At 33.8% G+C, this 12,554-nt stretch overlaps 2 protein-coding genes across 4 annotated transcripts in view; one reads left to right on the plus strand and one right to left on the minus strand.

Annotated features, from left to right (window-relative positions):
- Nucleotides 1-12,554, minus strand: part of LOC101743769 (C2 domain-containing protein 5) — a 39,113-nt gene that overhangs the window by 22,627 nt on the left and 3,932 nt on the right. For both annotated transcript variants that reach the window (XM_062669322.1, XM_004923241.5), the window contains exons 2-6: nt 3,614-3,773; nt 2,933-3,073; nt 1,804-1,964; nt 1,230-1,341; nt 665-734 (exon numbers count right to left, since the gene is read on the minus strand). In XM_062669322.1, coding sequence (XP_062525306.1) covers nt 665-734; nt 1,230-1,341; nt 1,804-1,964; nt 2,933-3,073; nt 3,614-3,773 — 644 coding nt within the window. The remainder of the gene's footprint in view (nt 1-664; nt 735-1,229; nt 1,342-1,803; nt 1,965-2,932; nt 3,074-3,613; nt 3,774-12,554) is intronic.
- LOC119628704 (uncharacterized) lies at nt 4,845-11,620 on the plus strand. 2 transcript variants are annotated; one of them, XM_038011931.2, is made up of 5 exons: nt 4,845-6,369; nt 6,741-6,854; nt 7,059-9,184; nt 10,859-11,362; nt 11,444-11,620. In XM_038011931.2, the coding sequence occupies exons 1-5, from the start codon at nt 6,125-6,127 to the stop codon at nt 11,533-11,535; spliced, it is 3,081 nt and encodes a 1,026-aa protein (XP_037867859.1). In that variant the 5' UTR covers nt 4,845-6,124; the 3' UTR covers nt 11,536-11,620. The 2 variants fall into 2 exon arrangements, with proteins under 2 accessions (XP_037867859.1, XP_062525305.1); XM_062669321.1 differs by having other exon boundaries at nt 7,059-11,362.

A 12,554-nucleotide genomic window follows, 5' to 3' on the forward strand; every position in this document is an offset into this window, starting at 1 on the left:
TTTACGGGAACGAACAGAGAATCTCTTTGAAAAGAAATTTGTTTTTAGCTTTTTTATTTTTTTTATCGGTCCAGATGAATCTGAATCGTAGTCATCTCTTTTATTCAGAAGTCGGTTCAAATCAGTTTGATCTTCGGTGATATGTTTAAGACTCTTCTGAGAGACATATTGATCTTGGTACAGCGAGATGTTGCCCGTATAACTTTTAACACTGGACTTTCGGTTTAGTTCAAAGCTCTTATCGTCATCGTCGTCTATTTGATCATCCAACAAGGATGGAGCTTTTGGATTAAGTATGTTCACCAGCTTTTGAAGCTCGTCCTGGTGAGTTTGAAAATATTCATTCAGATCGGTAACGTCATCTCTATCGGTCGCCAAAATGTCAACGTATTTTTTCAATTGTCTATTTTTTTATATGATTTCAAGCGAACACAACAAACCATGCAAAAATATTTCACATGAGTCTTTGTTTTAAATCTTCTTAAAACTAACATCTAATTTAACGAAATTATTTTTCGAAATCAATATATAATATATTCAAATAAATATGATCCTTTCATTTTATAGAAAACTGTACTATGATACAAATTTGTCAAAACTATTATTGCTATTCAAATATTTCGTATCATATAATTATCTTTATTGCTTACAAGATAGTACTCACTGTTGCGTGCACGGCGGTATGTTGTTCGGATATGATGGCGTCGGTATCGGCGTGATGCTGACCGCCGTGCCTAAAATCAAAACGAATTTAACTTTCACATAACACAAGTAACGACTAAATTCAAATTCGAATTGCTAACATTTACGTGGACGAGTTCACAGTCCACCTGGTGTTAAGTGGTTACTGGAGCCCAGTAACCACTTAACATTTACAACGTAATACAATAATACATTTACAACGTAAATGCGTCACCCACCAACGTCAACCTTGAGATACAAGTTCTAAGGTCTCAGTATAGTTACAACGGCTGCCCCACCCTTCAAACCGAAACGCATTACTGCTTCACGGCAGGAATAGGCAGGGGGGTGGTACCTACCCGTGCCGCCCGTGCGGACTCACAAGAGGAACTATACTGAGATCTTAGAACTTATATCTCAAGGTGGGTGGCGGCATTTACGTTGTAGATGTCTATGGGCTCCAGTAACCACTTAACACCAGGTGGGCTGTGAGCTCGTCCACCCATTTAAGCAATAAAAAAACGAAACTCAGCGGGATGTTGGCTTACCGACGGCCCTTGCCACGACACCGGCCTCCCCTTCCAAGTCGAAGTCTTGTTGGTATCCGACGACTGCATTAGCGCCAAGCTCGGCTGCCTTAAGACCTACCAGCCTTTGCACCTGGAAACAATAATTGGCTTGTTGTTAGACTAATGAAACCTAACAGATATCTTCCATGGTTAAGGAATAACTTTGCGTAATAAAAACTAAGCCTGCAAAATTATATTTGCGTAATTACTGGTGGTAGGACCTCTTGTGAGTCCGCACGGGTAGGTACCACCGCCTCGCATATTTCTGCCGCGAAGCAGTAATGCGTTTTGGTTTGAAGGGTGGGGCAGCCGTTGTAACTATACTGAGACCTTAGAACTTATATCTCAAGGTGGGTGGCGCATTTATGTTGTAGATATCTATGGGTTCCAGTAACCACTTAACACCAGGTGGGCTGTGAGCTCGTCCATCCATCTAAGGAATAAAGAAAAAAATTTGGGGTGATTTACCCCGGTTCCCCGACCGCTGGTGTAGACCATCAAAGTGTAAGTGTTGGTCCTTGATAGTCGATTACACAAATACTATATAATATACCTGATTACTCAGTTTGATGAAGGCAACTTGTCTGGCTTCGTTCGAAGCTCTCGGCGTTCGGATTTTATCGATCCACTGGTATTCGGGGTCGTCATTCACTACCAACTCCTCGACAAAGCCGTGGATCGAGTTGGCACGATATCCGGGAGGTATCATCGGACCTGGGATCAATGAAAGTGTTTGCTGATTTGATTTTAGTTCCAGCTTCCACAAACATTTTTTTTTTCTAAATATGTGGCTTGTGGGCTTAAAATAAATAGTAGCAGATGACCGGTTTTTTTTTTGGATAAATTGTGTTTTTTAGAAATTATATTTAAATATGAATTACATATTGATAAAATGATGAAATATGAATAATATTTTTCGATCTTACCGACAGAATAATAAAAAAATATGAACTGGTCAAAAATATCGATAAAATTGATTATTGAAAACACGAATAAAACAACATTTTCTGAAAATAAATCGTAGCTAGATCGATTTATCGCCCCCGAAATCCCCTGTATACTAAATTTTATGAAAATCGTTGGAGCCGTTTCCGAGATTCAGATTATATATATTTATATACAAGAATTCATGGTTTAAAGATATAAGATATACAAGAATTCCTCGTTTAAAGATATAATAATAATAATAATAATAATTTATTTATTAACCTTGAAAACTTTTACACATAACAGTTTGCTAAAAACTCTCTACACTAGGCACTGCCTGTCTCGTGGAGAGTTTTTTTACAGGAGTATCTTAAAACTAGTAATAACTATAATAAGATTTGATGAATCCGTTACGAAATAGACTTTCAACGGTAAATCTAACTAATTACAAGAAAAACGTAAAATAAACATTGGAGGGTGAACCAAAAAGACGAGTTAAATTGTTCGATAGGGCAACGGCTCAAAAAATTTTTCTTCCGAATTCTAGAATATTCGGAATATAGGTACATGTATGGAAGCTTGTTTTGAAAATTACAGCGCGATTAAAAATGTTTTTTTTTAAATAATATCTACAATTATCTACATTTTACTACATTATACCAATTGAAGACATTAAGCCTAGTCTAAAAATCCTTTACTCGGCACCAGTTAGATTGGGGGAGGACAAACAAGACAGTAACAGAGAATCAGCTCACAATGAAAGAACTGGACCCCGCAACTCGAGGTCTTGTACTTGTTGAAGTCAGAGAAGAGTTCCACTTTCACGATCACGTTCAACTCTCCTCGGATACCGTGCATGGTGTCGAAGACCGGAATCCAGCCGGACAATACTGCACCTGTTTGTGACAAAACCAAGTTATTACCTTCAATCGAGAGGCATTTTTGTTATTGCTTAGATGAGTGGACGAGCTTACAGCCCACCTGCTGTTAAGTTCTAAGGTCTCAGTATAGTTACAACGCCTGCCCTATCCTTCAAACTAAAACGCATTACTGCTTCATGGCAGAAATAGGCAGGGCGGTGGTACCTACCCGTGCGGACTCACAAGAGGTCCTACCACCAGTAATTACGCGAATTAAGATTTTGCGGGTTTGATTTTTATTACACAATGTTATTCCTTCACTGTGGAAGTAAATCGTGTACATTTGTTAAGTATTTCATTAGAAAAATTGGTAGCCGCCTGCGGGATTCGAACACCGTTGCATTGCTAGGTACGAATGCACCGGACGTCTTATCCTTTAGGTCACGACGACTAATGCGACGACTATTATTCGTAGTTTAAAAATTCAACGTTTGAGCGGTGCCATTAATACAAGACACCAAAGCCATTGAATACAGAGATTTATCATGTTCTAGAAGAATACTGCTGTCTTCTTACCTCCATGAGGAGCTGTGGTACTCTTCGGATTATTGGCCTCTCGCGCCAATAAGGGCGCTAGACTAATCACCACCTTCCCGATAGCGTCATTGGCCGAATACGTGTCGTGGTCCATTAGTCGAAGTTGCAATGGTTCATCCTGCAGCTCCGATTCATCAACCTTGAATGAAAAGATGGTAATTTCAGCTCTCCGAGATACATACTTCATCATTTTAATAAATGTCGCTATGGAACTGAAGTCTATCTACGCTAGAAGCAACCTCTGTTATGGCATGTCTTTAAAATTAGATAATTTACCCACTTTGCAATTATACGTGATTTCTTTTGTTACTTTTACTGGTGGTAGGACCTCTTGTGAGTCAGCGCGAGTAGGTACCACCACCCTGCCTATTTCTGCAGTGAAGCAGTAATGCGTTTCGGTTTGAAGGGTGTGGCAGCCGTCTTAACTTAACTATACCTGAGACCTTAGAACTTATATCTCAAGGTATGTGGCGCATTTACGTTCTGGATGTATATAGCCTCCAGTAACCACTTAACATCAGGTGGGCTGTGAGCTCGTCCACCCATCTAAGCAATAAAAAAAAATTTAGCCAACCTAAGGGCTTTAGTCGAGAGGGTAGACTAGTGATCCAAAGATTGCAGTAAAGAGAGTGCACTCAAGGACACCGATACTGCCCAGACTAAGCCGCTAAATACTCTTCAAACGTCATTTGAATTTTTAGCTTCATAGCAATAATTAACAATGCGGAAACGAAGATAGCAGAACATTCCGATCACGGATGGTGCTCCAGATATGTGGCAGCTAATGGAAGTGTACCGTGGAATGATGCCACCTAGCAGGGATGAAATTCGTTCGGATGCACTTTCAGTTCTAAAAATAAAATATTTGGGGTTTGCATTGAAGATGTCTTTCCGATCGCACGTGCGCTTCGCGAATTGGCACAGCTATCGGACGTGAATCGCAATGTTGATATTTCGGTTACGTGATTGTTATCTTTATATATATATATATATATATATATAATATATATATATACGTATTATATATATATATATATATATATATATATATATATATTTCTACTGTGCGTGCGTTTGTCACTGAACTCCTCCTAAACGGCTGGACCAAATTTAATGAAATTTTCTGTGTACCTTCAGGTGGATTAGAGAATGGTTTAGATTTACTAATCAGCCAGGCAGATGGCGCTGCAGTCGGTATCTAGGGTATTAGTCCAGGATCCACCGCCCATTTTTGCACTTGATTACTATCAAGCTAATTTTCCGTGAGTAGCTTTATTTTGATGAGACGCCCAATAATTTCCTATACGAAACTCTCGATTGTGGTAGCTAACAGAGGTAGCAAGGATAAAATATGTTGATTTGATGATTCTCAAATATTTATTACTAACTGAATTTTTTTTTGTTAAATCTCAAGACAATTATCTAAATTATTCGAAAAAATATTTGTCCTACAAAATCTATGGTTTGATCAAAGAGTCCCCTCTTTCCGACATGTATCGATAACAAGGTCATCATAAATGATTACTAACCAGCTGATTTTTTTTTTTTTACTTAGTTAATATTTATGTAATTTAACAGACATATTGTCCTACAAATTGCGCGGTACGTTATCCTGGTCCTACGCTCAAAAGTAGTAGTACAGATCCTTGATGTAAAAATAATTACTATCAAGCTGAATCTTCGTGAATAGCTTCGTTTTGATGAGACGCCCAATAATTTCCTATACGAAACTCTCGATTGTGGTAGCTAACAGAGGTAGCAAGGATAAAATATGTTGATTTGATGATTCTCAAATATTTATTACTAACTGAATTTTTTTTTGTTAAATCTCAAGACAATTATCTAAATTATTCGAAAAAATATTTGTCCTACAAAATCTATGGTTTGATCAAAGAGTCCCCTCTTTCCGACATGTATCGATAACAAGGTCATCATAAATGATTACTAACCAGCTGATTTTTTTTTTTTTACTTAGTTAATATTTATGTAATTTAACAGACATATTGTCCTACAAATTGCGCGGTACGTTATCCTGGTCCTACGCTCAAAAGTAGTAGTACAGATCCTTGATGTAAAAATAATTACTATCAAGCTGAATCTTCGTGAATAGCTTCGTTTCGATGAGTCGCCCAACAATTTCCTATGCGAAAATTCTCAATGATGGTAGCTAACAGAGGTAGCAATGATAAAATATGTCGATTTGATTATTTTCAAAAATTTTAAAGAAATTAAAAAATTAATAATCGTCAATGTAAATTCAACAAAAAATTAACAAAAAAAAAGTTGTGCCGCTTGGGTTTCTGTATTTTGCTACTACAGCTGAGTCACACCGGTACGGCGGTACGCATGCGCAGAGCATTGCTTACTGCGTATTAGGTATCCCACGTTAGTGTTGACCATAAGCCTGCAAACATTTTCTCAGTCGACCACGTGTTTTATTTTATCTTGATAAATAATTTCAAGAAATGTTTTTTGTGCTGCAAAATAATTATGGAGTGTTTTTTGTGTAATTCGTTATGTGAAAACTCTACTTTTCGAGAGAAAAGAGAAAAAGTGAAGAAATTTAATAAAGACTTTTGGCTTTCTTGCAAAACTTTTCTATCTGCTCGAAAGCATCATCAACATAAATATCGAGATGTTATATTGCCTGAAAATTGGAATGACGAAGTAATAGGTTATCATTCCTCTTGTTACAAAGAATTTCGAGTGAAATCTAAATATTTGTCTTATGAAAGGTAAGTCGATCGAATATTTACTTACTTTATTTTTAAAATAATTGAAACATAATTTATTAAGTTCATATTTTTACGTAATTATGTGAAATCGAGCATTAGCATTGTAACATTCTATTGTAGCATTGTATTATTGTTACATTCTTTAAACAATAATTTTTGATAGTATATTATATTTTAAATATTTTCTTATTAAATTTTTTGTCATTTAAATTTATGTTTTTGTATGACTATTTGACTAAATATTAATTTAATATGGGATAATTTTTTCAATATCGATGATTCTATGTGATATTTATGTAGACACTGTATTTATTTGCATGTTTCTCAAATAAACAATTTTTAATTTTTTTTTAATAATTTCTCATACACAGCACTGAGCCAGCTTCAACATCATCAGCGTCTCAATCTACTGGAATCATTGATTCTTCGATATCTTTAACGTCTGCTGAAAATGTAGAACCGGACCCATTGCCAGGCACTTCACGGTTAGTTAATTAAATAATTTTTTTTATTTGTTAGTAATTGTTCATTTTTAAAAACAAGTTCATCTGAATCTACTCTTTTAAATGATGCCATTACAATTTTTTTTCAATTATTGTTTCTGTAAAAGTACAAATCTCTAAAAAGCTTCTTGAAATTATTTATTTATTTTTTAATTATAAAATTGTTTTGCACGTTATTATTTACAGAAATATTGACCAGAGTTCGATATTAATTAATGATGAAACCAGTAATATTGAAGATTTGGAGAATACTGTTGAGGAGGACAATGTAGATTGTGAAACGGAAGTACAAAGTTTTGGAGATGATGAGTTAGCAAAGAAATGCTTTTTTTGTCAAAAAGTCAATAAAAAACGTAAAGGGCGACAAATATACTGTCGTAAAATTAAAAACACAATACCCTTTCTAGAAAAAATTAAAAATTATTCTACAGAACTGGGCGATATAGAAATGTTACGGAAAATTCAAGAAGAAAATAACTCTGTTAACGATACTTTTTTGGCGTATCATAATATATGTAATGTCAATTATTTTGCCAAATACCAAAGGAAAATGAATCCACCTCCAACTAATGATTGGGCCACGAAACGAGATGGCCATAAAATTGCCAGAGAACGCTTGATTAATTATATTCAGCAAGAAGTTATTACAAATCGACGAGTGATGTCATTAGCTCACTTGAAATATTGTTATGCTGAATTTGTAAAAGAAATTTATGAACACGCAAATTTAGAAGCTACCACATTTAGCAATCAAGCTCTCAAGGACTATATACAAACTCAATTAAAACACAAAATATCATTGGTCAATATTTCAAATCAACAATTTTTTATATCATCTGAAATCGATATTGAAACAATCGATGATGAAGAAATTAATGATATATTATTTGAACAAGAAGCAAAAGATTTCGCCTTGAAATATCGAAAAAATATATTGGGAATAAAAAAAAAACCTTTAACAGATTTCATCGACAGTGAAGTATTAAATGAAGGAGAGTGCGATGTTCCAAAATGGTTAGATATATTTTGGACTACTGCTTTAAGCGGTATTGGCAAAGAAAGCTGCGATCGGGTTCGGAGATTGTCTTCATCTTTTTCGCAGGACTCTATCTACAGCATTACAAGAGGTTATATTAAACCGCGAAAGCATATTTTATTGGGTATAACCATAAAAAGTCTCACAGGAAGCAAAAAAGTCGTGGATATATTAAGCAGGCAAGGATACTGCATCACCTATCCAAGTATACTGGAATTGGAGACGTCTGCTGCATACTGTTGTGTTTCTAATAATCAATTATGTCCAACAAGCATTCAACGAACTTCTATATTATCATCTGGAGTAGCGTGGGATAATTACGACAGATATGTAGAGACAAGCTCTGGTAAAAATACCTTACATGATACAGTGGGTATCATTTATCAAAATATCCCTACAGAAGAAGAATTGAACATCATCAAAAGGAACGATGCATCTACAGAAGCTGAACGGAATTCTTCAAGTAATGTTCGTGATTTGGCTGGCCGTAGAAAACGTTCGTTTGAGGAACAGTCATTTGAAAATATACTGTACGCGAAGCAACGACGTCCAGAATTTTGGCGTAGTAGTGTAGCGTCACCTGAAGAACCACAAAATTTAATTAATTTTCAACATAGGCATTTTACATGGGTACTTTCCCATAACTTAAAAATTTCAAACACGCCAATGTGGGTAGGATATAATGCCAAAATTTTAAAAGATGACAGTAGAATTCAAAAGATTGAGTATTTAACGCAAATTAATAATTCACCCACGGATCCAGCTGTTGTAAAAGAGACGATGCGTAGAAGTTTGCAAATCGCTTCAGAATGTCAAAAAGATTTCTTCAGCGTTACTTACGATTTAGCCATGGCCAAGATTGCTTTACGGATACAGAGTGCGGAGGATGAATTCGAAAAACTTTTTATTAATTTTGGACCTTTCCACATAATGTTATCATTCATGAAAGCTATCGGGAAATTTATAAGTGGATCTGGGTTAACAAATATTCTTATAGATAGCGAAATTTTGGCCAGTGGTTCTATCAGTTCGTTTTTAAGTGGAAAACACTTTAATCGATGCAGAAAAATTCATCCTTTACTCTCTCTTGCTTTGCAGAATTTACATTTGGAAAGGTTTTTACAGCAGCATGATCAGGACCTGGAAAATATTAAAGAATACTTAAAAATATTTAATGAACAACAGAATGATGACCCACAAATAACCAATGAGAATTTAAAAAAATTATTTAACAAATATGAAGAATATAAAAATGAAACTTTAAATGGAAGGCATGGTAAAACACCTCAAATTTATTTAATATACACAAGATTAGTTGAATATTATCTTCAATTAGAATATAGTATTCGTATAGGTGACTTCAATTTGTTTGTAGACACTTTACCGAAAATAACAAATGTTTTTTTTTCAATGAATCACCATAATTATGCAAGGTATATGTCTATTTATTGGGATAAGTTGATAAATATTGAAACTACACATCCCGGATTGCTTGATGATTGTCAAAAGAGTTTTATGGGCATTCGAAGAACAATAAAACCGTTTTCAAGAATCCCAGTTGATTTAACACTTGAACAAACAATCAATGCTGATGCTGCTTCTAAAGCTTCTGGAATTGTAAACATTACAAACTCGTTCTCTGCAAGACAAAAATGGTCAATTACTCACTCACTACGTACAAGTGTTATATCTAAAGTGATGGAATTTTGTAATATGAAATCAACAGATGATATTACGAAAGATTTAAAGAAATCAACAATTAATAAATCTACCAAAAACTTACAAGTACTAATGCAACTAATAAAGCAGTACACCAACCCTTTTGGATTAGAACTGTCAGAAGATCATCTTTACAATATATCGAAAGGTCAGTCGGTGAACGATGAAGTATATAACTTTTTATCATCAGTTGAAATTGAGGGCGAAAAACAAAATAAGAATTTCATTGCTGAGTCTCGAGTAACACCAGATAGGTTTGATAAAGCCATTACCAGAAATAAAATAATTAATTTTGAGTACAAGAATACGCAAAAAGTCAAAATTAATGGAAAAGTGAAAGAAGTTCAAATGCAAAGAGATGTTTTTGGTCGTCTACTTTATGTGTCACTAAAAAATAAAATTGATTTAGAAAAAGCATTAAGTTATCCTCTAGCTCCTATTCCATTTTCACTCTGTCATACTAATGGAACAATTTGCAAGACCCCAAAATCTGTAATTATTAATGAATTACTAGAATATCAAACTGAAATAGTAAATCCTCCAGAAGCAGATATTCACTTAGTTGATGGATTTTATTTATTACATACATTGAAGAACCTTCCAAACAGATATGGTAAAATCTCAATGCATATATTAAAAATACTTACATATAATAGAAAAGAAGTACATATTATATTTGACAAATACAAAAATCCCAGTATTAAAGATTTTGAACATAATCTGAGAGGTGAAGATGACATACAATATGACGTAATACGTAAAGACAATAATCGTCCTTCAGATTTCTGCAAATTATTGAGGAGCAACAATTTTAAAGAAAAATTTGTAAAATTTTTAATTGAAGATTGGACAAGGGACGAATTTATTACTTTGATCACAGGAAAGACTATTAAACTTAATTATGATCAATGTTACATTTATGAGGTGTCTAGTGAAAATAAAATAAAAAGAGTCATTGACTATAATTTCTCTTGTTATCATGAAGAAGCTGATACCAAAATAGTATACCACATTTGTCAATTTAATACTAACTATCGTGTGGAGATACATTGTACAGATTCTGATATACCAATAATAATGTTGGCAAATTTTAAGCATTTAAAAGATAAAATTCAAATAATAATTAATTTAAGCACGAATAAAAAAAAAATGTACTTAAACATAAATGAAATTTATGCCAAGCTTGGAGATCAATTATCTTGTTCACTCGCCATATGCCATATTTTTACAGGGAATGATTACAATCCTGCTTTCTTTCGTAAAGGAAAAAAGAAACCTTTCAGTATTTTAAAGAAAAATGAAAATTTTCAAGAGGCATTTATTCAACTTCTACGAATTAAAAATACGGAATTAACAACATCGAATGAGGTAGTTCAAATTATTGAAGAGTATGTATGCAGAATGTATTCATTAAAAACAAAAAATGATCTGAATAAAGGACGGTATGAGTTATTTGAAAAAGGGTATAAATCAAAAAATGACAATGAAAAAATTTTAAAACAAAAAATCGTAGGATATGATCCTTCCAGTTTGCCACCAACAAAACAAGAATTGTTGCAACAAATTAAACGAACTGTATTCATCTGCAATATATGGTGTAATGCACACATGCGGTGCCCCACGGAAAAATTGCCAGAAAATTTTGGATGGACAATAATTGATGGTAAATATGAATATTATTGGTTTGATGGTCCCCAAAGTCCATCATTTGAAGAATTATCTTCTGACTTACAAGGTAACCTATTAATACTATTTTTATGTATTGATTGATTATTCATTATTATATAATTTACTTAATTTTTTCATGTTATTACAGAGTCAGATATCACGAGTGAAGAAAGTGAAACAGATGAAGATGATAACGATGTTAGTAGCGAACATTTATCAGATGAATCTGATGAAGATTAATTTCTTTATATATATATATATATATAAATACACAAATTTTTGTACCTAGATTACTAAAAAATAAAGTTATTTAAATTTTAAAAAAGATTTTTTCACTGTATCTTATTTTACAAATAGAAAAACGAAAAAATTACAATTCTTGTCGGACTAGTGATACATACCTGTTTTCTTGTAGGACGTTGTTTCATTTGGGCAGAGAACACACTAACCTATTATATGATATTTTTGTCCTACAGTTAGTAATGAGAAAAATGGTCTTGTGGTATTAACAATTTCTGAGCGTAGGACCGGGATAACGTACCGCGCAATTTGTAGGACAATATGTCTGTTAAATTACATAAATATTAACTAAGTAAAAAAAAAAAAATCAGCTGGTTAGTAATCATTTATGATGACCTTGTTATCGATACATGTCGGAAAGAGGGGACTCTTTGATCAAACCATAGATTTTGTAGGACAAATATTTTTTCGAATAATTTAGATAATTGTCTTGAGATTTAACAAAAAAAAATTCAGTTAGTAATAAATATTTGAGAATCATCAAATCAACATATTTTATCCTCGCTACCTCTGTTAGCTACCACAATCGAGAGTTTCGTATAGGAAATTATTGGGCGTCTCATCAAAATAAAGCTACTCACGGAAAATTAGCTTGATAGTAATCAAGTGCAAAAATGGGCGGTGGATCCTGGACTATATTTATCTTTCCTAGAAATAATTTATATGGCAAAACAACGTTTGCCAGACCAGCTAGTACTATTGAAATTTTAAATCAAATATATAATATATAAAACAATAAAATAGCAGATAAATTATATCTACTATCAAGGGAAACGCAACCCTTTTTTTTTCGGTCCAAGGTGTTTTTAGGTCCCTATACACCAAACGATTCCCCTTGGTGAGGCAAAACTACCTCCATTGCTTTCTTTAAAAATATGGTAGGTAGGTAGGTAGGTGGATTACTATGACTTTCATAGATTCGAGACTCAAAATAAAAACAGGAAAGTCAGACGAAACCA

Source organism: Bombyx mori, chromosome 7 (genome assembly GCF_030269925.1).
Source record: "Bombyx mori chromosome 7, ASM3026992v2".
In the NCBI taxonomy this organism is placed as follows: Eukaryota; Metazoa; Arthropoda; class Insecta; order Lepidoptera; family Bombycidae; genus Bombyx; species Bombyx mori.

What these genes read in the sequence shown, in the direction of transcription:
- LOC119628704 (XM_062669321.1), top strand. Translation starts at nt 6,125, where the DNA reads ATGGAGTGTTTTTTGTGTAATTCGTTATGTGAAAACTCTACTTTTCGA. An exon ending in AAATATTTGTCTTATGAAAG is followed by an intron (nt 6,370 to 6,740) that starts GTAAGTCGATCG and finishes TCTCATACACAG; the next exon opens with CACTGAGCCAGCTTCAACAT. An exon ending in CCATTGCCAGGCACTTCACG is followed by an intron (nt 6,855 to 7,058) that starts GTTAGTTAATTA and finishes TATTATTTACAG; the next exon opens with AAATATTGACCAGAGTTCGA.